Raw genomic sequence first — 22,791 nt, forward strand, 5'->3', positions numbered from 1 at the left:
GTCTTTTTTTCAGTGTATGTTTTCAGCACCTTGTCAAGAATCAAGTGCCTAAAGCTATATGAATCTGTTTATGTTCTTTGTTACCCAAGCTCTTCTCATTTATAGTCACACAAAAGAAGCTTCTAATCTGCCACCTTACCCAGAAGGCCTACCTCATTCTAAGAGAATGTTTAATACCAAACAGTACTTCAGTAAGTATGGATATGTATACTATAAATTGATCATTCCTTTTTTGATGACAATCTGGATTATTTTCAAGTTTATTTCCATGCCCATTCTATCAAATATACTTTTGCTTTCAGTCCTATTTTAGGACAGAACCCAGGAGGCAAAGGCTCTTGGGATGATAGTGCTGTGTGGAAATGGGGATCTTTCTCACCTACTTGTCTTTATCTGATTAGGCCATGCATAGTAGGCCTCAGTGTTATAGTCATGGTTAGTGGATAAGAACTTCTCTGGAAGGGAATATTGCTCGGAACAATAGTGAAAGAATGTTGGTTTCAAAGTCAGGCAACTTGAGTTGCCTGTGTGAGATAGTATTGTAAGCAGGTCATCTAACCTTCATCCTCAGTTTACTATCTACAGCGTAGATTTTGAAATAGATTAATTCTGATGTTCCTTTCAGCTGAACATTTATATAGTATTTTTGTGGGAATATTTATTTAAGCTATATAACCCAAATTATATGAAATTTATGTTGTTTCAATTAAGAACATATGGCATGGTCTGCAATTTATTTAACCTTTATTTTACAGAAACTAACCTTTAAAAAAAATAATACTCAACAGTATAAAACACAGTCCAAGAAATAAAAGCTACTGTTTTGTTCAGGAGAAAATTGTGATGTTTGCTTTTAAAATGGATCCTTGTAATTTTCAGAGTCCAGGCTATTCAGTGCTAATCCTAAGGCTTTGAAATTTGGCTGTAACTTTTGTGTTTAAAATATTTTCATAGTTTAGCTCTCTAATCCATTTCTTGTTTCTTTGAATGCTGAAATTGATGTTACTTGACATTATTCTGAGGACTAAGCAGCCTTAGAAATGACTTGTACCCTTTACCTTTATCCTGCCAGCAGAGTTATAAAGTTACACAGCAAAGTTATAAAGTAACAAAAGAAGGAATTTTTGCTGAATCATAGATTGCATGTTTGGCATTACCTTTTTCACAATTTTAATCTCAAAATTTAGTCAAATGACAGCTGTCCTAAAAGCAAGTGGCATGAGAACGTCATTATTTGCATTTTGTGATTATAACTGGAATATAAAAAGACATTTTCTTGGCCTGGAGATAGGTGAGGTCTGTGTGTTTGTGTGCTGATTACCCTAGTTTCTTTTTTTTTTTTTTTTTGTCCGGTCGTGGGGCCTGAACTCTGGGCATGGGCGCTGTCCCTCAGCTCTTCAGCTCAAGGCTAGCACTCTACCACTTGAGCCACAGCGCCACTTCCGGCTTTTTTCTTTCTGCTTATGTGGTGCTGAGGAATCGAACCCAGGGCCTTGAGCATGGGAGGCAAGCTCTCTACCACTAAGCCATCTTCCCAGCCCTACCCTAGTTTCTTGACAGAAGACTTGACAGACCTTAAATAAGTACACGTCTTTTAAAAAATCTGAGATTATCTGTTTTTAAAAATAATACTAGATAATGGCATTTCATGTGAATGTATATACAAATTATGTGAAATTTGGTTCCGTTTAGCATAAGGTATTATTCAAGGCCTAGAAACCAGGCATTAAATGGACCAGAGTACCAAGGTGACTGAGATTATCATTTGAATCTCTTAAAGTAACTTACTAATTTTTTCATTTGTTGGAGTTTTCTAATACCCACCAGTGAAAGGAAGTTGGCAGAAAAAGTTCTTTAAATTCGAGTCTGAAAAAATAAGGAAAACAATGTGAACTTTCAGTGTTTTAACAGGAGTCTTAAATGTCTTGTTGGGGCAGTTATCAATTGTTATAAGATTCTTCTGTATATAAATCAATGTTACATACTTGGAGAAGTAACTGTGCCTCAGTTTTTGCCTACTAAAATGTTAGAGATAAAAGCCTTTTAAAATCACTGTGCTTCATATATTGATGCTTTTCAACAATAGCTTTATGAAACTAAGCTTGGAAGTGGTCTTATATTGTTTTGGTGGCACCTACTGATAGTTTCTTTGTCAAACTACACCATCCATTGTAGCATTTACAACTAAGGAAATTCTCCATAGTTAGGAATATACAGGATGCTGCTATCTACAGGATGTTGAATGAACAAACTTTGTCTGAAACATTTGAAGCCATTTTAAGAAAACATTCCTGTGATAGCAAAATCAGGCAAATTGCAGGTTGAGTTGAAGGAAAAAGCTATTTTAAATGATGTTGGGGGGGGGGGGAGGATTATCTTTCTCACATTACTCTGATCTCTTACACATTCCCAAAAGGAATTGCTGTTTCTGTTTTGTAGCTCTGTGTTTGGTTAGAGTCCTATGACACACAGTGGGAATTCATTTCCTATCAGGAAATGCTGATTTTCAATGTATTATCTTGTTGAGGCAACCACAGTGAACAATGGGCTATTAATGTTTTAGAACAACAAGTGTCATAACTAAGCCAATATTTGCTTTGTTTTGAGTATTACTCTAAAGAAAAGTTTTGATTGGGCTTCAGAATACATTGGACTATCAATAGCTGCTAGATACAAAAACCATTATAATTTAAAAGATTGGAGAGAAAAGTGCAGAACTTTTTCAGCCTTTCTCACTTCCTGTGCATAGAGACATTATGGGTTATTTCAAGCCCATCTTGAGATATGAAAAATGTTCATTTAAAAGCTATTTTGAGTACTGAGAACCATTCCACGAAATTTATATAAAGAAAAAAGCTTAAAACTAAGGTTCCTCTTTGAAATATTAAACCCTTTGTGAACTACCATATTCAGTATTTATATTTTAAAATATATTTGGTAATGCTGTTTATTTGGGAGTTGATAACTATTTTAAAGCTCCATTATTTTCATAGAACTATAAACTAGGAAAGTCCAAATGAATGGATGGTCAGTTAATACCAAGTCACTACTGTATATGACAAGAATGTAATAAAATTTCAGAGCTGAAAGGGAATACTAGAGAACATGTGGCCAAACCTTATTTTGTATGTGAAGAAATTTGGATCTTTACCTTTGTAATTTTACCTCACTATCTTAATCCAAATTCTTTCTATCAGTAATCCTTAACTATTGGAAATCATTATGTGTATGTGTATATATGATAAATACATATACTACCTTCTGGAAGTTGTCATAAACTGCTTTACACTGCCAGTAACTTTTTCAAACAGTCAGGTCCTAGTTCTGTACTAGGATTAAATTAGAAAATTCTTAAGGTAAAGAAGTAGACCTGTGCCTCTTGTTTCTTTATACCCTTTCCCTGACAACTAATTAATGTTGGCTGGTTAAATCAGAGTGTTTTTGGTTTTTTGGAAGATTACATTTTGTAGTATTATTTATATCTTGTCTTAGAACATAGCAGTAAGTATAGATTTATTTATTGTACCTTCACCCTTTTCTTTTTTCTTTTTTATTGTCTTTTTTCTTTGTGTGTGTGTGTGTGTGTGTGTGTGTGTGTGTGTGTGTGTGTGTGTGTGTGTGTGTGTGTGTGTGTGTGTGTGTGTGTGTGTGTGTGTGTGTGTGTGTGTGTGTGTGTGTGTGTGTGTTTCTTTAGCCTGGTAAAGGCATTTCAAATAGAGGTTAAAATAGTATGAGACTCTATGCTTTTGAATTGCAACCAAGGACCCTGGAGTTGTTAGCACTCATACTATCTTTTAGATATTTAAAATAACCTTTTCAAGAAACTGAGCTCTGAGGATCACAATTTGAAGCCAGCCCAGACAGGAAAGTCTGTGAGACTCTCATCTCCAGTTAACCACCCCAAAACCTGAAGTGGAACTGTGACTCAAGTGGTAGAGTGTTAGCCTTGAGCACAAAAAGCTTAGGGACAATGCCTAGGCCTTGAGTTCAAGCCCAACAAATGACAAAATGAAATAAATAACTCTGTCAGCTCTTTGCCAGGCTATGGAACTATTCCTTGACAATAGATACTAAGTAGATTGAAAAAATTTTCCAAACTCTAGAATTACTTACGTTTCTGCTCTCTATGAAGGTACTTTACATTTGACAATAAAGTACTTTATGTAGGCTTTAAGTCAGGCTAAATAGGCACTATAGAACTAAGCTGTGAGTCTAGTCTTTGTGAGCCTCAGAAGAACAAGAATCCTACTTCATGCCTGAATTTAAAATATAGCAAGCAATTTAAGTGGACTCTTCAGTGTGAGTGGGCATAGAAAAGCTCAGTCATAAAGCTTATTCTCTAGTAAATCTCCTTGTAAGCTTGAAAGAAAACCATTCTCATTATTTAAAATATTATACATTGATTTAAATTCTTAGGAAATAACATCCTATTACTGTTTAATGTGTTGTTAGCCCTAAATGCATATCTACAGACCCCTTAAAATCAAGAAATTGAAGCTTGAGGTATTTGTTTTCAAAAAAGTTTAAAATTTTATTTACTGTACAGTAACTTCTAAAAATGAATTTATTACCAAAATCTTTCTTTAAAGGAAACATTTTTAGTGCAGTTCAAATTTAGATCTTTCTTACATTGACAGTCTACATTCCATATTATATACATCTAGATCATGTGAAAAATGTAAAGTAAGATAAATTGACTTGGGCAAGGTATATCCTCTTTTGAAATTTGTTTCATCATATGGAAAAAGGACCAAGTATAATAAATCAATATCTTATATCATATTTTTTTAGCTCTGACATCTTTAAATCCAAGGATATTCTCTTTTTTTTTAGACAGACTTTATTTAAGATATAAATGTTAGTGGCGCCTGTAGCTCAAGTAGTAGAGCGCTAGCCTTGAGCTGAAGAGCTGAAGGACAGCAACCAGGCCCAGAGTTCAAGCCCCACAACCAACCAAAAAAAAAAAAGATATAAATGTTATATTCTTTGTGCTTTTAAAATCTGTGTTTCTGTTGCTTTTATAAATGTTTCCACAAATTAAAGGATTAATCAATTTAATGCTTTTTTTTCTCTCAAATTCAATATTATACTATTTAGATCTTCTGAATTTTCTTATTTAGAGCTAAGGTTAAAATTTTGAATAGTTATCTTTTTATCTACCCATTATTTCTAGTCTTCTTATCTCTACAAGTCAGAAAAGAATCTTGATCATTTTCTCTTATGTGAATTAACTCTAGGTATCATAAGCATGAGCACATTCTTATTCGTTTCAGCTAAACCCCACTTTTCAAAGTTAAATCCTGTTTTTCAGAGCTCTTTAAATGAACCAACAAGCTTGTTAAGGCAGTTAATATTCTGGATGAATGATGAGGATACAGAGGAATCCTTTCCCTTTTATAAAAGCTCAAAATTTATCACTAATGGTTTAGATTATACTTTATAGATGATTTAATTGGTAACAAGGGAATTTTTAATTTATTATTGGTTTGATGGTGAAATTCCTGAATGTCAAGCCCTAGGTTTCATTCTTTTAAGTTCATGTTAACCTCATTATAAAGATACTTGGAGTTTACAAGTTCTTATCTCCATGTCATGATTGTATGGCTGACTTGGGAGATGCAGATCACTTAGCATCTGGGGACCATTTGTATAGCATGTCATATTAGACTTTAGAGCTAAAGGATAATTTGGTGGAGGAAGGCAGGTTTTGGAAAAGAAAAAAAAAACTTTTTGTAACACAAATTTCTGAGGCTCATATATACATCTTTTTTTGTGGACTTCCATTTAAAATATTACTAGCTTTTTAAAGTCCAGGTTATAACCAAAAAGCATTCTTGAAAGTAATTTTCAGATACCATTTCCTGTGCTAAAATAAGTGGCATTTTCATGGCTCCATATTAGAAAAACAGATCAAGTTGTGATTATCTTGAAAGCCTCTTACCAGACAAAATAGGAAGCTGGACATACCCCTTAAATCACACTTCTTTGAATTATATTGAATTACATATAATTTTGGGATTGACTTTTGTAGCTGTATTTTATAAATAATAACTGAAATATTAGAACAAAATAAACTTATGGGACTTAGTCACACCCTAGATTTTAAAATATTTCTATTATTTTCTCCACCTTTAGTTTTTTTTTTTTTTTGGTCGGTCGTGTGATTTGAACTCTGGGCTTGGGCACTGTCCCTGTACTCTTCAGCTCAAGGCAAGCGCTGTACCGCTTGAGCCACAGCACCACTTCCCATTTCCTAGTGGTTTATTGGAGATAAGAGTCTCACAGATTTTCCTGCCCGGGCTGGCTTTGAACTGTGATCCTAACATCTTAGCCTACTCAGTAGCGAGCATTACAGGCATGAGCCACCGGCGCCCGGCAAATACAATTTTTTACCTAGGACATAAAGTCATTTTCTTGATAGCCTATACAAAAAAGATACAGCTGTTGTCTGTCAGGTTAACAAATACAGCTTCCAAAATATTGATCTGTGCCCATGTGAACTTTTCAGGTGGACTTCACCTAATTTAAAGGCCTTTTCCCTTCTTTTAGTTCCTTATTGCTTGGAATTCAAAATGTTATATAATGTCCTGTGACACCGTTTATCATTTCCTACCTTACCAAGCTGCCTTACTATTGGGAAAAAAAGTACTTAAGATGAAGGGTTCTGAAACAGTGACATGGTATAATGGAGACAGACATGGTCTAGGAGAACTTGGATCAACCATGATGGAGTTAGATTTATAATCTTAGGAACATCTCTTTATTAAGACCTCTTTAAAGTGGCACTGTGGCTCATGCGATAGAGTGTTTGCCTTGAGCTGAAGAGCACAGGGACAGCACCCGAGCCCAAAGTTCAAGCACCACGACCGACCCAAAAACAAAAAACAACCCCTCTTCATTAGTTATCTAATGTAGAAAACCAGAAATCTGGATTAATGTTCTCTGATCCAAAAACTAGTTTTGTAGTTAATTTTTTTCTCAAAGCCTTTAAATAATGTTAGTGAAAAATCAGAACTTGACATATTAGTAAATATTAGTAGGTACTTTCCAATGTTTAATAACTTGGTTACTTAAAAGAAAACTTTTTGCCCAGTGTCAGAAGGCTGAGATCTCAGGATCGTGGTTCAAAGCCAGCCCAGGCAGAAATGTCCATGAGACTCTTAGATCCAATAAAACCACCAGAAAACCGGAAGTGGCACTGTGGCTCAAGTGGTAGAGTGCTTTCCTTGAGCTGAAGAGCTAAGGGACAGCACCCAAGCCCAGAGTTTAAGCCCTGTGATCAAAAAAAAGAAAAAAGTAAAGGAAATTTTGTTCCCTCAGTATTTTGGTCAAACCACCATTTACAGTTCTCTTAATCATATATCTAGTTCTACATTGTAGATAGATGGAACACTAAGTCCATTAATAAGCCCTAAAATTTTAGTCCTTGTACCCTTATTTCTCAGTCAGTGGCGTTTATACAATATAAACATAAATGTGTTATGATGGGCCTGTTTTATTTCTTGGAGATAACATTTGGACATATGGCAGTCTGAAAGAAGTGAAAATATAATAAATATTATGATTTTTATATCAATATGTGATACTTGAGATTTCACTTTTATAAAAATTACAACTCTTCTGAGTATAGTTTTCTCTCATCTGTAAAATGTGGTCCTTGAATCTGACATATTATAAGAATAAAGTGTAGCTTCAGTAGACATTATAGTACTGAAATCCCAGTGATTGTAGGATAATTAAACTTCCTCCGTTTGAGCATTTAGATGTGCCATTTATATTACTCAATGTCGGATTTGTTTCTGTTTTTCTTGACTTTTATCTATGTCTACTTCAGTTTTCCATATCTGTCAATCTCTGTGTCAATTACAAAATTTTGGCTAGCAGTAGAAGATAGTGCATGTCTTTTAGAACTTGAATAAGAACTTAAAATTCCATCTAAGCTATTTTCTACAACTTTAAAAACCTTCACAATTTTATAGTAACTTCCATGAAGAAAATCTCTAACCTAGTAAACAGGACTTGTTTTCTTTTAAACAGATGTATTGCTTTGATGTTTTATTATATCTCTGATTATTATTTTAAGTGTGAACAATAGGCCTGGTACTTGAAAGTATAGCCATGTCTTTGCTTACTCTAGAGAAAGCTATTAAAACTGGCAAGAATTTTAAGTTCGAAATGACATTTTATAAGTAATAACTTTTCAAAAGATTGTTTATAACATTTCTAATGTAGATATAATATAAACCAGGTTGGTTTGGGAAGGAGTTAAGATGTAGTAAAAGAATCCAATCAACCTCATTTATGGAACACCCAGCCACTGTGGGGATTATACAAAAGGTCTCCATTTCCAGATGTACAGGGTGTTCAGGAGCTTCTCATGTGGGATTTACAGCTTTATTGAGATGTAACTCACATACCATACAATTTTCCATTTAAAGTATACTCTTTATTGGTTGGGTGTGTTTTTTTGGGGCTGGGGCACGGGGGAGCTCACCTGGGTGGTGCTGTCCCAGAGCTTCTTTTTGCTCAAGGCCAGCACTCTACCACTTGAGCTCTGTTTCCAGCTTTTGGTTGGGGATGGGGAAGGGAAAGAAGAGTAGTTAACTAGAGATAAGTCTCACAGACTTTCCTGCCCCAGCTGGCTTCAAACTGTGATCCTTACATTTTAGCCTGCTGAATAGCTAGGATTACAGATGTGAGCCAGTGCCGTGTGTGTGTGTGTGTGTGTGTGTGTGTGTGTGTGTGTGTGTGTGTGTGTGTGTGTGTGTGTGTGTGTGTGTGTGTGTGTGTGTGTGTGTGTGTGTGTGTGTGTGTGTGTGTGTGTGTGTGTGTGTGCCAGTGCCTAGTTGTGTGTGTGTGTGTGTGTGTGTGCCAGTGCCTAGTTGTGTGTGTGTGTGTGTGCCAGTGCCTAGTTGTGTGTGTGTGTGTGTGTGTGTGTGTGTGTGTGTGTGTGTGTGTACATGCCAGTAGTAGAGCTTAGGCCTGGATACTGTCCCTTAGCTTTTCCGCTGGCTCTCTATCACTTGAGCAGAGCAGTCAGAGCTCTACTTCCAGCCTTTTGCTAGTTATTTGGAGATAAAGAATTTCACAGACTTTTCTAAACTGGCATTGAACCACAATTCCTAGATCTCATCCTCCTAGGATTAGGGGCATGAGGGTCGCAGGGGTGCCTGGCCTAGAAGCTACTTTTTATAAAGATAAGTTACACATGTTACTCTGATCAGCAAATTTAAAAGAATTCTTCATGACTTCTTTGAAATTTGAGTTTAAAATGAATATCCTCCTGTCTTTGTGTTTATTATGTAGAGAATAAGGGGAATCCACACACTTGAAACATGAGTTCAGATACCAGTGAAGGTGTGATCACTACTCCTCCTCCTCCCAGCATGCCTCACAAAGAGAGATACTTTGATCGAATTAATGAAAATGACCCAGAATACATACGAGAGAGGAACATGTCTCCTGATCTACGACAAGACTTCAATATGATGGAGCAGAGGAAACGAGTTACTCAGATTCTTCAGAGTCCTGTGAGTTGAAATAATTATAAACCTATAATTTTTCTATGGAAAGTTGGTTATGAAGTGGGAGCTACCTGCAACTATGTGGGTTAAAATAAAAAAGTGAGTGAACTATTTGCTTAATGGGTAAATTGGTACCTAATTTATATATTTGTTTTGCAAAGATTTATAACACTTATGTTAAATAATATTCATCTTTGTGTGTTTTCTGGATATAATGTTTCATTAAAGAAGATAGTTTCACTGAACTTAAGGATACCCAATTCAGATTGATATCTATGAAAGGAAGAAAGGCTTACATCATAGAAACCAAGAACTAAGGCATATTCCATGGGAGTATTTTCTTCTTTCTTTGAGTAGCTTTTTACTCTGAGAAGCTTAGAAAAACAAAGATTTTGGATTTGCCTCAGATTCTTAGTTCTACTGTCTAAATTATCCTTCCTTTTCCTGAAAGGTAGTCTGTTTTCAGACTCATTTTTCTCTGCAGTTCTCTCTGCCTACTTCTTATAGAGGGTTTTAGAAGTCCAGTCTTTGTAATGATCTGCCTTCTTCTTATATAGGGTTTTAAAAGTCCAAAGTCTTCTTTTTGCTTTTGTAATGACTTTGTTCTTTTTAGCCCAACTTTTCAGTGTGCCTGTCAATAAAATTCTCTTTAAAATTTTGTAGATCTGCTATAAATTTTGGAGCTACTTTATTAGACAAATCTGTAACAGTAAAGATTAACATAAAAATATTGCTAGTTCATGTTCATAAGTTACAAATTTAGGCCATCTATTTAAAATCTCAATTATTTGAAAAGAAAGGAAATCAGGAACTAGTAAAAGCAAAGTGCATTTTTTATTAAACAGTTACTGTGTGACAGGAACCTATTACACATATATGATGAGCCCTACTTTACAGATGAATAAACTGAACCTTAGACACATTAAATAACTTGCTAAATGTTTTGCAGCTTTGTTAAATGATAGGGTTAGAATTTTAACTCCAGAACACACAGTCTTTTTTTTTTTGGAGGTGAGTTTGGAACATTTATTAACTTTGTTTTAACATTAATTTAACTTTAAGTTAATATAATGTCACTTTGAATACTGGCTCTGTTTTTTTTTTAATTGTGAAAATACTGTACAGAAGGGTTACAATTACATGGGTAAGATAATGAGCACATTTCTTATCAAGCATTGCAGCCTCCTTTGTTTCCCCTTCCCACCCCTTCATATCCTCCCCCCCTTCCCCCCCACAAAAGTCAGAACACACATTCTCAACCACTTATATTATTCAATAACAGTGACAAAAATTTTACATTCATCAAATTCTGTTACTCAAGTTAATTCAACAGACCCCATGAAGAGTTTCTCATCACAAGACACTTTTATTTCAATACGAATTTGGATAACAAAATATTTTATACTTTGACCTTAAAAATAAAAGTAAAAAAAGCTGGGTACCCATGGCTCACACATGTAATCCTAGCTACTCAAGAGGCTGAGATCTGAGGATCGTGGTTTAAAGCCAGCACGGGCAGGAAAGGCTGTTAGACTCTTACCTCAAATAAACCACTCAGAAAACTGGAAGTGGTGCTGTGGCACTAGTGTTAGAGTGCTAACCTTGAGCTGAAGAGCTGAGGGACAGCGCCCATGCCCAGAGTTCAAGCCCCATGACTGACCAAAAAAAAGTAAAAAGTAATTTGTCTTATTGGCCCTTCCGCAAGAAGTATTACTTATTCTTTCTATTAATCACAGCTCTTTTCATGTTAAAATTCTTATAAAAGAATTTTCTTAGAAATCAAGTACTATGGGATAAACCAGTCTAGCTTATGATTATGGATTCAGTAGACAGAATTCATAAATTGTCTTTGATCAATGTATTCTTCTAATGCCTGTGGAGACCCTAGATTATAATTTACCACCTTTTCTCTAAATGAATTATTCAGGACAAGCTGTTGGAATTATATGATGGTTAATCAAAGTTAAAAATTATATAACTGGAAGAAAATATTGAACATAGTAGAAGTTTAGCAAAATGTGAATGCATGGACAGATATATGAATAACTTGAGTGGACTTCGAATATTCAAGCAGTGTAGTGTGATTCAACAAGCTTCTACTGAACTTTACTGCTTCAAATGGAAAATGGCTGATGGATTTCTTATACCTTACCACAATAGGAAATGATCTGTCTTGTTGACACATAGGAATAGGCATAGGAAGTATTCGTCAGCCATTTGACACACTAGCATTTTAAGTACCAGAACAATATTTAATGCCATAAACTTATTTCAAAAGTAAGGGGGACTTCAAGTTATAAACATTTTAAGATATAATTGTAATTAAGGCCTCAGTGATACATGCCTTAATTAGAACATTAGTCAAAATTTTGCCTTGTAATGGTTAAAATGTGTTTTGTGACTTTAAGTATGACTATCCCACAATACTGTGAAATTTATATAATCACTTAATCTCAATAAAAAATTATTTTAAAAAATTAGTCAAAATCAACATGATCAGTTTGGCCACTTACAAAGTTTAAGATATAAATATTCTTTAATAACTCTGTTTTTATTTTTATTATATGCCAGTTTCAGGAAAAGTTCTATTCTAACCTGTACCTTCATATTTAGATTTGAATACAGAAGAAAGACCATCCTGAAGAAAATTTGGTTTATTTGTTTTTTCTCCTTTCAACAGGGCCAGTTGTAATGTATATCCAAATGAATACATTTCTTTTTTTTTTTTTTTTTAGGACATGACTAGCCTTTAATAAATGGCAGTTGTTTGTTTTTTTTTTCAAAGTAAGAGATTTAATTTATTGCTAGATGCTGTAATCTCTGAAGGTCTTTAGCTTTCTTTTTTTTTTTAATTTTATTTTATTTTATTTGAGAACATACTGTACAGAGGGGTTACAATTACATGGGCAGGATAATGCGTACATTTCTTACCAAGCATTGCAACCTCCTCCTTTGTTTACCCTTTACCTCCCTTCCCAGCCTCCCCCCTCCCCCCCACCCAATCATACCCCCCCCCCACACCGACATTGTAAAGCTGGTTTTGACATGACATTTTGTACTTCTCATTGTTGCAACAGGTCCACCTGAATCCTTAAACGACTTGTTTGTCCCCATCTCCTCCACATGTTATACTGACATCAAATATAGTGAAAGCGGGGGTTACACTGTGGGGGAGGGACATACAAAGCAACAAAGAAATAATCTTATAAATGCGTTAGAAACACATGCATTAAAATACATATTTAAGGGTTCATTTTCCTAACATGACATTATCTGACCTTTTCCGCTTGACTCATACCTATACTAGATATGAATACATTTCTTAATGGAGAAATTCTAAGTAAGTTTGTTATGCTCGGAATCCCACTTTAGGAGAGATCTAATAACACTATTGCAGAGTGCCTTGGGAGCAGCAAGCTTATAATCCTTTTTTTTTTCTTTTTGCCCCAATTTTCTTCTCTAGTAAGTATGAAATAGAGCATCCAGATGTGATACCTAAAATTTATTTCTGATATTGATCAGTATTACTCAAATTTCCTATGGTAGACATTAAAATATGACTGATTTTTTAAAAATTTTATTAGCTGAAATAATTCTATCAGGTTAGCTTATTTTTATCAAATTGGCCCTCTTTCTGTGACTTTCTCCTGAAAATTCTGATCTTAGATAGAGAGTTTAAGACTTGAAGTTTATCGTACCTTATGAATTCAAAGTTGATAACCTCACTCAGCATTGAACAAAATATATAAAATGAAAGGATGAAAGATTCAAATAAGGCTTTTGAGGCATCTTGCCTCCAACCTAAAACATTTTTTCACTTACAGAATTTTTATTATGGAAGTGGCGCTGTGGCTCAAGTGGCAGAGCACTCACCTTGATCTGAAGAGCTGAGGGACAGCACTCAGGCCCAGAGTTCAAGCCTATGACTGACAAAAAAAAGAATTATTGTTATATATTATTATCATTTGTATTATATTTTATTGTATATTTTTATATTTTACTGTATGTCTTATGAGAGAACTTTGCTTAAATTTAAGTATACACTGAAGAAAAATTTGGAAATGTAAAAGATATAGTGTCAGTCATCAAATATTACATGTAGAACAAATAGATTATCAATGAAGAACAAATAGATTATCAATGACAATTATATGACAGATATCCTAAGTGTATTCAGTAAAATGTGAAACAAGTTCATAATTGGATGTGTAAGAGTAACTGGAGTAATTAAGAGAAACTTCAAAAAGAAGTGGTATTTAAGACAGGTGTTAAAAGGAGGAAGGAGAACAGTAGAAGCCATTGCCTTCGTTATATTAAATAGAATGAGCAAGCAGAGAGAAGTACAGGTTGTGATTAACAAATGCTGGACACTGGTGGCTCATACCTGTAATCTTTTTTTTTTTTTTTTTTTTTTTTTTTTTTTGTCGGTCGTGGGGCTTGAACTCTGGGCCTGGGCACTGTCCCTCAGCTCTTCAGCTCAAGGCGAGCGCTCTACCACTGGAGCTACAGTGCCACTTCCGGTTTTCTTGTGGTTTATTGGAGATAGGAGTCTCACGGTCTCTCCTGCCCGGGCTGGCTTTGAACCGCGATCCTCAGATCTCAGCCTCCTGAGTAGCTAGGATTAAATCATACCTGTAATCTTAGCCACTCAGGAGGCTGAGATCTGAGGACCATGGTTTAAAGCCAGCCTAGGCAGGAAAGTCTGTGAGACTCTTATCTCCAGTTAACCATCAGAAAACCAGAAATGGTGCTGTAGCTCAAAGTAGTAGAGTGCTAATCTTGAACAAAAATTGCTCAGGGACAACCCTTAGGCCCCAAGTTCAAGCCCCACAACTGACCAAAAAAAAAAAAAAAAAGAATGCTGGGTAACTTTGTAGGGCAGAAAGGCATGGGGTAGTAATGCTGATAAAACCTCAAAATTATGTAACAAAGGTGATAGAGACCCCTAATGCTAAATTATTTTGATGTAAATTAAGGCTCAACCCATTTTACCATTATTTTTCAGTTTAAATTTTGTATTAAAATATATAAAGCTGGTAGCTCTGGTAGCTCACACCTGTACTCCTACTGTAAGTTACTGAGGATTGTGGTTCAAAGCCAGCCAGAAAAGTCCATGGGACTCTTATTTCCAATAAACTACTTAGAAAATGCCAGAAGTGGTGCTGTAGCTCAAGTGATAGAGTACTAGCCTTGAGTACAAAGAATCTCAGGGTCAGTGCCCAGGCTGAGCCCCAGGACCAGCAAAAAAAAAAAAAGAACCCAGTGCCAGTGGCTCACGCCTGTAATTCTTACTACTCAGGAGGCTGAGATCTAAGGATTGTGATGCAAAGCCAGCCCTGGCAGGAAAGTCCATGAGGTTCTTTATCTCCTAAAAACCTGGAAACAACTGTGGCTTAAGTAGTAGATGCTAGCCTTGAGCAAAAAAGCTCAAGGACAGCACCCAGGCCCTGAATTCAAACCCATTACAACACACAAAAAAGTTTTAATACACATTGATATGCAGAGCTTATTTTGAATATAAATTCAAATCTTGCCTCATCTGCCACTTATTACCTCCTTGACATTAGGAAATTATGTAAGTTGCACATCAGTTTCCTATTTGTGAGATAGGAAACTTGCTTCACACTCCTGTGGCAATAAAATGAAATAACATAAAGCATGTGCCTAGCACACAATAGGCAACTACTTCATGAGAACTGTATATCTAAATTGCCAATTTAGGTATTTAGCCACTAGGCACCGGTAGCTCACGTCTGTAATCCTAACAACTCAAGAGGCTGAGATCTGAGCAGAAAAAGTTTAGAGAAAGTACCCAGGTCCTGAGTTCAAGCTCCAAGATGGACCAAAAAAAAAAGGATATGCTTTCATGGCAATACTTAGAAGATTAAAATTGTAATTCCATAGACTGTATTTTGCTTTTTAAAGAGTTTAAAGAACATGTCATCCCAGTAGCACACAGCTTGTCATGTTATTCATAAAATGTAATAATTTAATGTTTTTTATTTTAAAAATAGTGTAGAGAGGGGTTACAGTTACATGAGTACGGTAATGAGTACATTTCCTATCAAGCGTTGTTACCTCCTCCTTTGTTTATCCCCTACAATCCCTTTCCTCCACATCTCCCCAACTCCCCGCCCCCAAGTTGTAAAGTTCGTTTTCAGCAGTGTCTTGTACATGTACTTGCTCTTCTGTGCTCTTCTCTCTCAGAGAAGGAAGACCTGGTTTTTCGTACAGTTTTGTATATGTATTTGTGTATCTTTAACTTGATCCTACTGTAGTGGCGACTCCAGAAAACTACTGACTAATATAACTGCAGCATGTGATTTTACCATCCTGCTTATAAACTTCAGCATGTGATTTTACCATCCTGCTTATAAATTACTTCTCTTTTTAGCTTTTTTTTTTTTTTTTTGCCAGTACTGGGACTTGAACTCAGGGATTGGGCGCTGTCCCTGAGCCTCTTTGTGCTCAAGGCTAACACTCTACCACTTGAGCCACACAGCACCACTTCTGGCTTTTTCTAAGCAGTTTATTGGGTAAGAGTTGCACAGACTTTTCTGCCCCGGCTGGCTTTGAACCACTATCCTAAGATCTCAACCCCTTGAGTAGCGAAGGATTGTAGTCATAAGCCGCCACCACCCAGCAAGAGGGCACATATTTAGCCTGCTACATATTTATCCATAATCTGCTGCTGTATAATTGTATTTGCTTTATCTACCAAACAACCAAATGCTATAATGTAGCCGAAAATTTTACTCAATATTTCTGATCACAACATAGCTACTGCCTTATATTTTATTTCAACTCATAAAACTAAGGAAAATTTTTGTGCCCAATTGAAAGCTAGATTAGAATCTTTATTCCATTTACTTATAGCTTTGCAGCCTTGAGTAAATTATTGCCTGTTTCAAGACTTAGTTGTGAGATTCAAATGAATCAACTACAGTGTTTTAACACTAGATTTTTATAGAAATGTGATTATTCATCACAAAGATAAGTGTTTATTAATACTTTAAAGCTTAGTAAATTTACTGACAATTTTTAAGCCATCTGAAGGAATTTATATTAGTTTATTCTTCTTTATTTGGATACTTAACCTGAACAATATTTCAAAAATATGTAAAACAAAATATGAGTTATAAATGTTCTTAAAATTAAATCTTTTGCACTACAAGAATTACTAACAAGCCTGGCTCACGCCTGTAATCCCAGCTACTCAGGAGGCTGAAATCAGAGGATTTCGGTTCAAAGCCAGCCTGGACAGGAAACTCCGTGAGACTCTTTATCTCCAGTAAACCACTCAGAAAACTGGAAGTGGTGCTATGGCTCAAGTGGTAGAGCGCTTGCCTTGAGCTGAAGAGATGAGGGACAGGGCCCAGGCCCAGAGTTCAAGCCCCATGACCGACAAAAGAAAAAAAAAAAGAATTATTATTAACAGTTAAAGCATTGTCTTAAAAGGCTGGGGAAAATTCATTTACTTTGAAAATTATTTTTTATTTCTGCATAGGGGCCACCTAGTCTTCACGAGTATGTTCATAATTGATTTTGGAAGGGCTTTCTTGTTTCTCTATGACACAATAGATATCCCAAAGCTTCAGGGTAGTCCTTACTATATTATAGAATATAGAGAGGTAAAAGCATTTTTTACTAACAAAAAATAATTGACCTGTATCCTTATATCTGGCATTTGCTATATGACCTTGAGTAGATTTTCAGCTTTGCTTATTTAACTTTGTCATTCACCCTAAGGAAATTTCTCATCTGATTAATAAATAATTGTGACTAGCTTAGGCAACTGTTGCTTTTGAATCATAAAGCCATTGTAAATTAGCACACTACATAGGTTGTTTTTTTTTCTTTTTTTTTAATTTTATTTTATTTGAGAACATACTGTACAGAGGGGCGACAATTACATGGGCAGGATAATGCATACATTTCTTACCAAGCATTGCAGCCTCCTCCTTTGTTTACCCTTCACCTCCCTTCCCAGCCTCCCCCCTCCCCCCACCCAATTATACCCCCCTCCACCCCCCATACATAGGTTGTTTTGATTCATGTTGGCTTGAAGATTAAGATCACATTTAGCAAATGTCTAACAAATACGTATTCATGTCATTTAGTATCTTAACCTTCTTTCTGTCTCTAGCTTACCTCCTTGGGCTTACTTTTCTCTTAAGCTTGATTTTTCTTACCTATATTTAATTATTTTTATTTTTAAATCATTTTAACCTATGGAAGCTGCCTTAAATTCTTGTTCTTCTAAGAAGAACAACATGAGCCCAGGGCATTTAATAAAACAGATAGTGCCTACCTTTCAGAGCCATTGTAGTATATGTAATGAGTGTTATGCATAGCAGACATCATTAATTGTGGTTATAGGCTCTTTGAATTGAAGAAAATTTAAATAGTTTTGTTTTAAAGGGAAACTAAAGCTTCAGAAGAACAGATTGGCCTGTTGCCATGTGGTCAGAAATTTTTCCATAAAAAAAAAAATGAGGATATCTGGAGATTCTTCTCCTTTTAGCCATAATCATAGTAAGATATAAATGTTACTCATCTGTAACATGAAGGCATCTATCCATCTTAGACACAGCTTTTTATGTTCACAGGGTCCTGAATATTAGTGGAATTTTGTGATAAATATAATATGTCTTTGTAGGGGATATTTTATGGTACAATTTCTCTATTTCAATCATATATGTAAATGACTTAGATATACTTCTAAGAATTAGATTTTTAATTGCTGTAGTTACTAATGACTTACATATAACATACCTTAAATTTGGGAAACAAAAATTATAACTCATATAAATTGCTCATGAGCTCAGAATTAAATACGTTCACGTTATACTTTTTTAATTACTCAACTATCTACCTGTCTTGTTAGTAGAAAGTATAACATCTTCCTTTTGAATGTTCTTTCCCTGAATAGTCCCAAGGACTCCAGAAGCTTATACATTTCCTGAGAGCTTATCAGTGGCTTTCATGTCTAAGATGTGGTATATGATCTGTGTACATAACACCTATGTTTGCAACAAAGAGATACACTACAATGCTGGGTGCTAGTGGCTCATGCCTGTAATCCTAGCTACTCAGGAGGCTGAGATCTGAAGATTGCGATTCGAAGCCAGCCTGGGCAAGAAAGTCCATGAGACTCTTACCTCCAACAAACTACTCAAAAGAGTAGTGGCACTGTGGCTCAAGTCATAGAGCACTCACCTTGAGCAAAAGACAGGGACAGTGCCCAGGCCAAGTTCAAGCCTCAGGACCAGCCAAAAAAGTTAGGGCGGGGGGCACAGGGAGAGACTACAGTCTATTCAACCTATCCATACCATTGTACTTTCTTGCCTCATAGTTCAGGCCACCATGGTACATCAGAAAGGATATAGTCTTCCTTTGTTAATAAGCTCAGTTAGGATGTTCCATGAAATCTGGTAGTTGAACTTTAGCACCAAGCTCATTCATTCACCGTCACAGATACCTCTCAACTGTATTCTCAGAGTAGCACAAGTCAGGTCTGATCCTAACATCTGTTGCTTTCTAGCCTTGACAATATTTCCCCTTTCCATCCTGGGATCCTAGGCCGTTATCAAACAAAGAAAGTTCTGGACCTCTGAGATATTGCAAGTACATCTAAATAAGGACCCCAATAGATCTTATTTCCACTCTTGGAAAGAAGACTACTGTCATTTTCTCAAAAGAGATTCTCCTTTCTCCTTTCTTAGGGAGGTTTCTCCAGTGATTTCCAATGTGTTCATATCTATACCTCTTTCCAGTAGTGATTTCAAAACATTTTTCTGCCTTCTCCCTTTTTAGGTGAAGGGGGGAATTTTTAATTTAATTTCTAGCAGGAAATTCTGACATACTATAATCTCAAACAGAAGAACAGGGTTTGACTAGCTTTCAGATTACAAGAACCTTTGTGTTTAAAATAAATGAAATTTGGCTGGCTACAGCCATGGCTTAAGCAATATCTGCAAGCAAGAAAGCTGAGCAAAAGCACAAGGTCTTGAGCTCAAGCCCTTGTACCAGAACCAAAAATAGATAAAAGAATAAAACAGGGCTGGGAAGGTGGCTCAGTGGTAGAGCGCTTGCCTTGCATTCATGAGGCCCTAGGTTCAACTCCTCAGCACCACATAAGCAAAAAGAAAAATGCCAGAAGTGGCGCTGTGGCTCAAGTGGTAGAGCGTTAGCCTTGAGCTGAAGAGCTGAGGGACAGCGCCCAGGCCCAGAGTTCAGGCCCCACAACTAGACCCCCTCACCCCCAAAAAAGAATAAAAACGAAATGAAGTGAAATTGACATGACGGTGAACAAATGGTAAAGTTACTAAAATAATGGTGGTTATATGTGATAAAAAGATAACCAACTATTTTTTGTGTTTTATATTTGTATATTTGTGTTTTATATTTGTATATTTAGGAAATGATTATTTCATAGCAAGTTTGGTCCATTCTATTCCAGGTGAAATATACGTATTCATTGGTTATTTTTGTTGTATTGCAGGCCTTTCGGGAAGACTTGGAATGCCTTATTCAAGAACAGATGAAGAAAGGCCACAACCCAACTGGATTACTAGCATTACAACAGATTGCAGATTACATCATGGCCAATTCTTTCTCAGGCTTTTCTTCATCTCCCCTCAGTATGTTAGTTTTGTAGAGTATAGTTTTGTCTTCTACTTTGGAATATTGTACTTCTCTAGCAGCATATTTTGCTTAAATTCAGCCCTTAGGTTTAGAACATCTAATATTTAACATAGTAGCATAGTGTTATCATCTCTTTTTCATACAGGCACTTACTAGACCTTGCATGGATTATGAAATCATATATAACATGGTCTCAGATTCAGATAAATATATTTTAATTAGTCAGAGGAGATAACGATAGAGAAAAATGTTACAATATAGTTCATAAGAAATTTTCTTGTGCTACTCTTAGAATACAGTCATCATGCTATGAGCTTAGAATTTGAGTGGATTGCTATCTACTATCAGAAGTAGAATGAGGAAATGTAGTGGAAAAGGCCTTCCTTCCTTCAGGCTTTGAAGGATGGAATAATTAGAGCTTGTTGAAAAAAAATGGGTTTGGATGTTATATTCAGTCAACCATTCTTTTGTGAATGTACCAATTAGAGCTAAACATTCTACAGATGCAGAGATCTTAAGTTCTTACCTCTGCTATGAGATATATACAGAAGTCTATACAGATATCTACAGAAACCTGTGCAGAGACAGGTCAGAATGCCAGAGACAACTTTAGGTCATATTCAAGGGGTGAGGGTTTTTCCTTTCCTTTCACTTGTGCCCTTTTTGTAAGAGATTGGCAAGTAGGATTTTTTTTTTTTTTTTGGTGTGGGTGGGGGAAGGGGTCCGGTCATGGGGCCTGAACTCTGGGCCTGGGCGCTGTCCTTCAGCTCTTCAGCTCAAGGCTAGCGCACTTGAGCCATAGTGCCACTTCCAGCTTTTTCTTTTTGCTTATGTGGTGCTGGGGAATTGAACCCAGGGCCTCAGGCCTGCAAGGCAGCGCTCTACCACTGAGCCACCTTCCCAGCTCCGGCATGTAGGATTTTTAATTAATTTAAGTAGTTTCCAAGAACTTGAGACATAATGGTAAGAATACATAAGATGAAGGAAACCATCATGTTGGTACATCTGAGTCCTGGGTAGAAGTCTGGGTAGAACTACCCTGGGTAGTATGCAAGTGAATGCAAATATATTAACTGAAATGCTATAGATTCAAGGGAGAACTCAAATAGTGTAATCCCTTAGGAAGGCAAAGTCAAAGGTCAAAAAATAAATACCAAGCTGGGCACCAGTGGCTCACACCTGTAATCCTAGCTACTCAGGAAGCTGAGATCTGAGGATCATGGTTCAAAGCCAGCCAGGGCAGGAAACTCCGTGAGACTCTTATCTCCAATAAACCACTAGAAAACCAGAAGTGGCGCTGTGGCTAAAGTGGTAGAGCACTTGCCTTGAGCTGAAGAGCTGAGGGACAGCGCCCAGGCCGAGTTCAAGCCCCATAACTAACAAAAAAATAAATAAATAAACATCAGGAAATGTGTACTTAAAAGTGGTGGGGTAAGGTCAAGGAGAGACGGGTAGACCAATGAAGAGATGAGGAGGAGGGAGAACGCAGTCAAGAATTCAATGGATAGCCTACAAAATTAAGAAAAGTGAAACCATGCCTGGTGGCTCATGCCTGTAATCCTAGCTACTCAGGAGGCTGAAATCGGAGTTTCTCAATTCAAAGCCAGTCCTGGCAGGAAAATCTGTGAGACTCTCATATCCACTTAACCAGCAGAAAACCAGAAGTGGAGCTGTGGCTCACAGTGGGAGAGTGCTATCCTTGAGTGAAAGATCTTGTTCAGGGACAGCAGCTAGGCCCTGAGTTAAAGCCCCACAACTGGCACACAAAAAAATTAAAATTAAATTAGAAAGTCCAGACTTACCAATCTGGTTTGACTTGAGAAATAGAGAAAGTTCAGTTTCCTCCATTTGATTTGAGTTTCCAAGTCTTTGCAGTAGTTAGCAATGCAACTCTGAGTACTTAAGAGAGGGACTTGGCAGATGGACATAGAAAAGGACTACTCGAAGCTGTGGGCATTGATTAAATAGTTACATGAGAAGGCATAGGCAGAAAAGAAAGTCCAAAGAGAACATTTCTAGAAGTCGTGTCAGAAAACAAATAATAAGTGAAGCTATCCTGTGAGTGTCCTAGATTCCAGGGCAAGAATGTGAAGCTGCAGGGATTTGTACAAAGAATGGCAGCAGAGAAGCTATGTCTCAGTGTTCAGAGGTCAGGAAGTAGAAATTACCCTTTGTCCCTGGACAAAGGGTATGGGAGAGTTAAGAAAAAGGGTAATGGCTGACTCTAAAATTGTGTTAGAAGTTATACTTCTTTGTATGACTTACATTTAATTAAAATTATTCCTTTGAAATTAGTTTGCAACATTTCAAAATTAGAAGATCACACATTTAAAAGTTCTTACTGGACTCATGTTCTCATGTTAATAGCAGTACTTTAGCCAACTATGGCTTTATGCAGATGGTTTTTCGGAGAAGACTGACAGAGTCCAGAATGAGAGGGCATATTGCAGAGGTCAGTGTATGAGATAGTCCTGAACTCAGTTATGAAAAATGAGAGACCTTGTGGGGGAAAAAAAAAACAAGTGATAGAACATAATGACAAATTGCAGACAAAGTAATTAGTGGTGTACTTAGTTCAAAATAAAGAACAGATGTAATTTACACAGAAATAATAGTGAGG

At 36.3% G+C, this 22,791-nt stretch overlaps 1 protein-coding gene and 1 long non-coding RNA gene across 15 annotated transcripts in view; one reads left to right on the forward strand and one right to left on the reverse strand.

Annotated features, from left to right (window-relative positions):
• Add3 (adducin 3) overlaps nt 1-22,791 on the forward strand; it is an 89,301-nt gene that overhangs the window by 48,826 nt on the left and 17,684 nt on the right. For 13 of the 14 annotated variants that reach the window (XM_069987953.1, XM_069987940.1, XM_069987954.1 and 10 more), the window contains exons 2-3: nt 9,307-9,530; nt 20,029-20,167. In XM_069987953.1, the coding sequence (XP_069844054.1) occupies nt 9,336-9,530; nt 20,029-20,167 (334 nt within the window). In that variant the 5' untranslated portion in view covers nt 9,307-9,335. Of the gene's footprint in view, nt 1-172; nt 192-9,306; nt 9,531-20,028; nt 20,168-22,791 lie in introns of those variants that run through there. The other variant, XM_069987945.1, reaches the window with a different exon arrangement.
• Nucleotides 12,547-22,221, reverse strand: LOC138803864 (uncharacterized). The gene is made up of 3 exons (XR_011365079.1): nt 21,974-22,221; nt 13,398-13,450; nt 12,547-12,688 (listed from the first exon to the last, which is right to left on the reverse strand). It is a non-coding gene; the product is annotated as an uncharacterized lncRNA (long non-coding RNA).

Source organism: Dipodomys merriami, unplaced genomic scaffold (genome assembly GCF_024711535.1).
Source record: "Dipodomys merriami isolate MVZ:Mamm:240054 unplaced genomic scaffold, mDipMer1.0.p SCAF_35, whole genome shotgun sequence".
Classification (NCBI taxonomy): Eukaryota; Metazoa; Chordata; class Mammalia; order Rodentia; family Heteromyidae; genus Dipodomys; species Dipodomys merriami.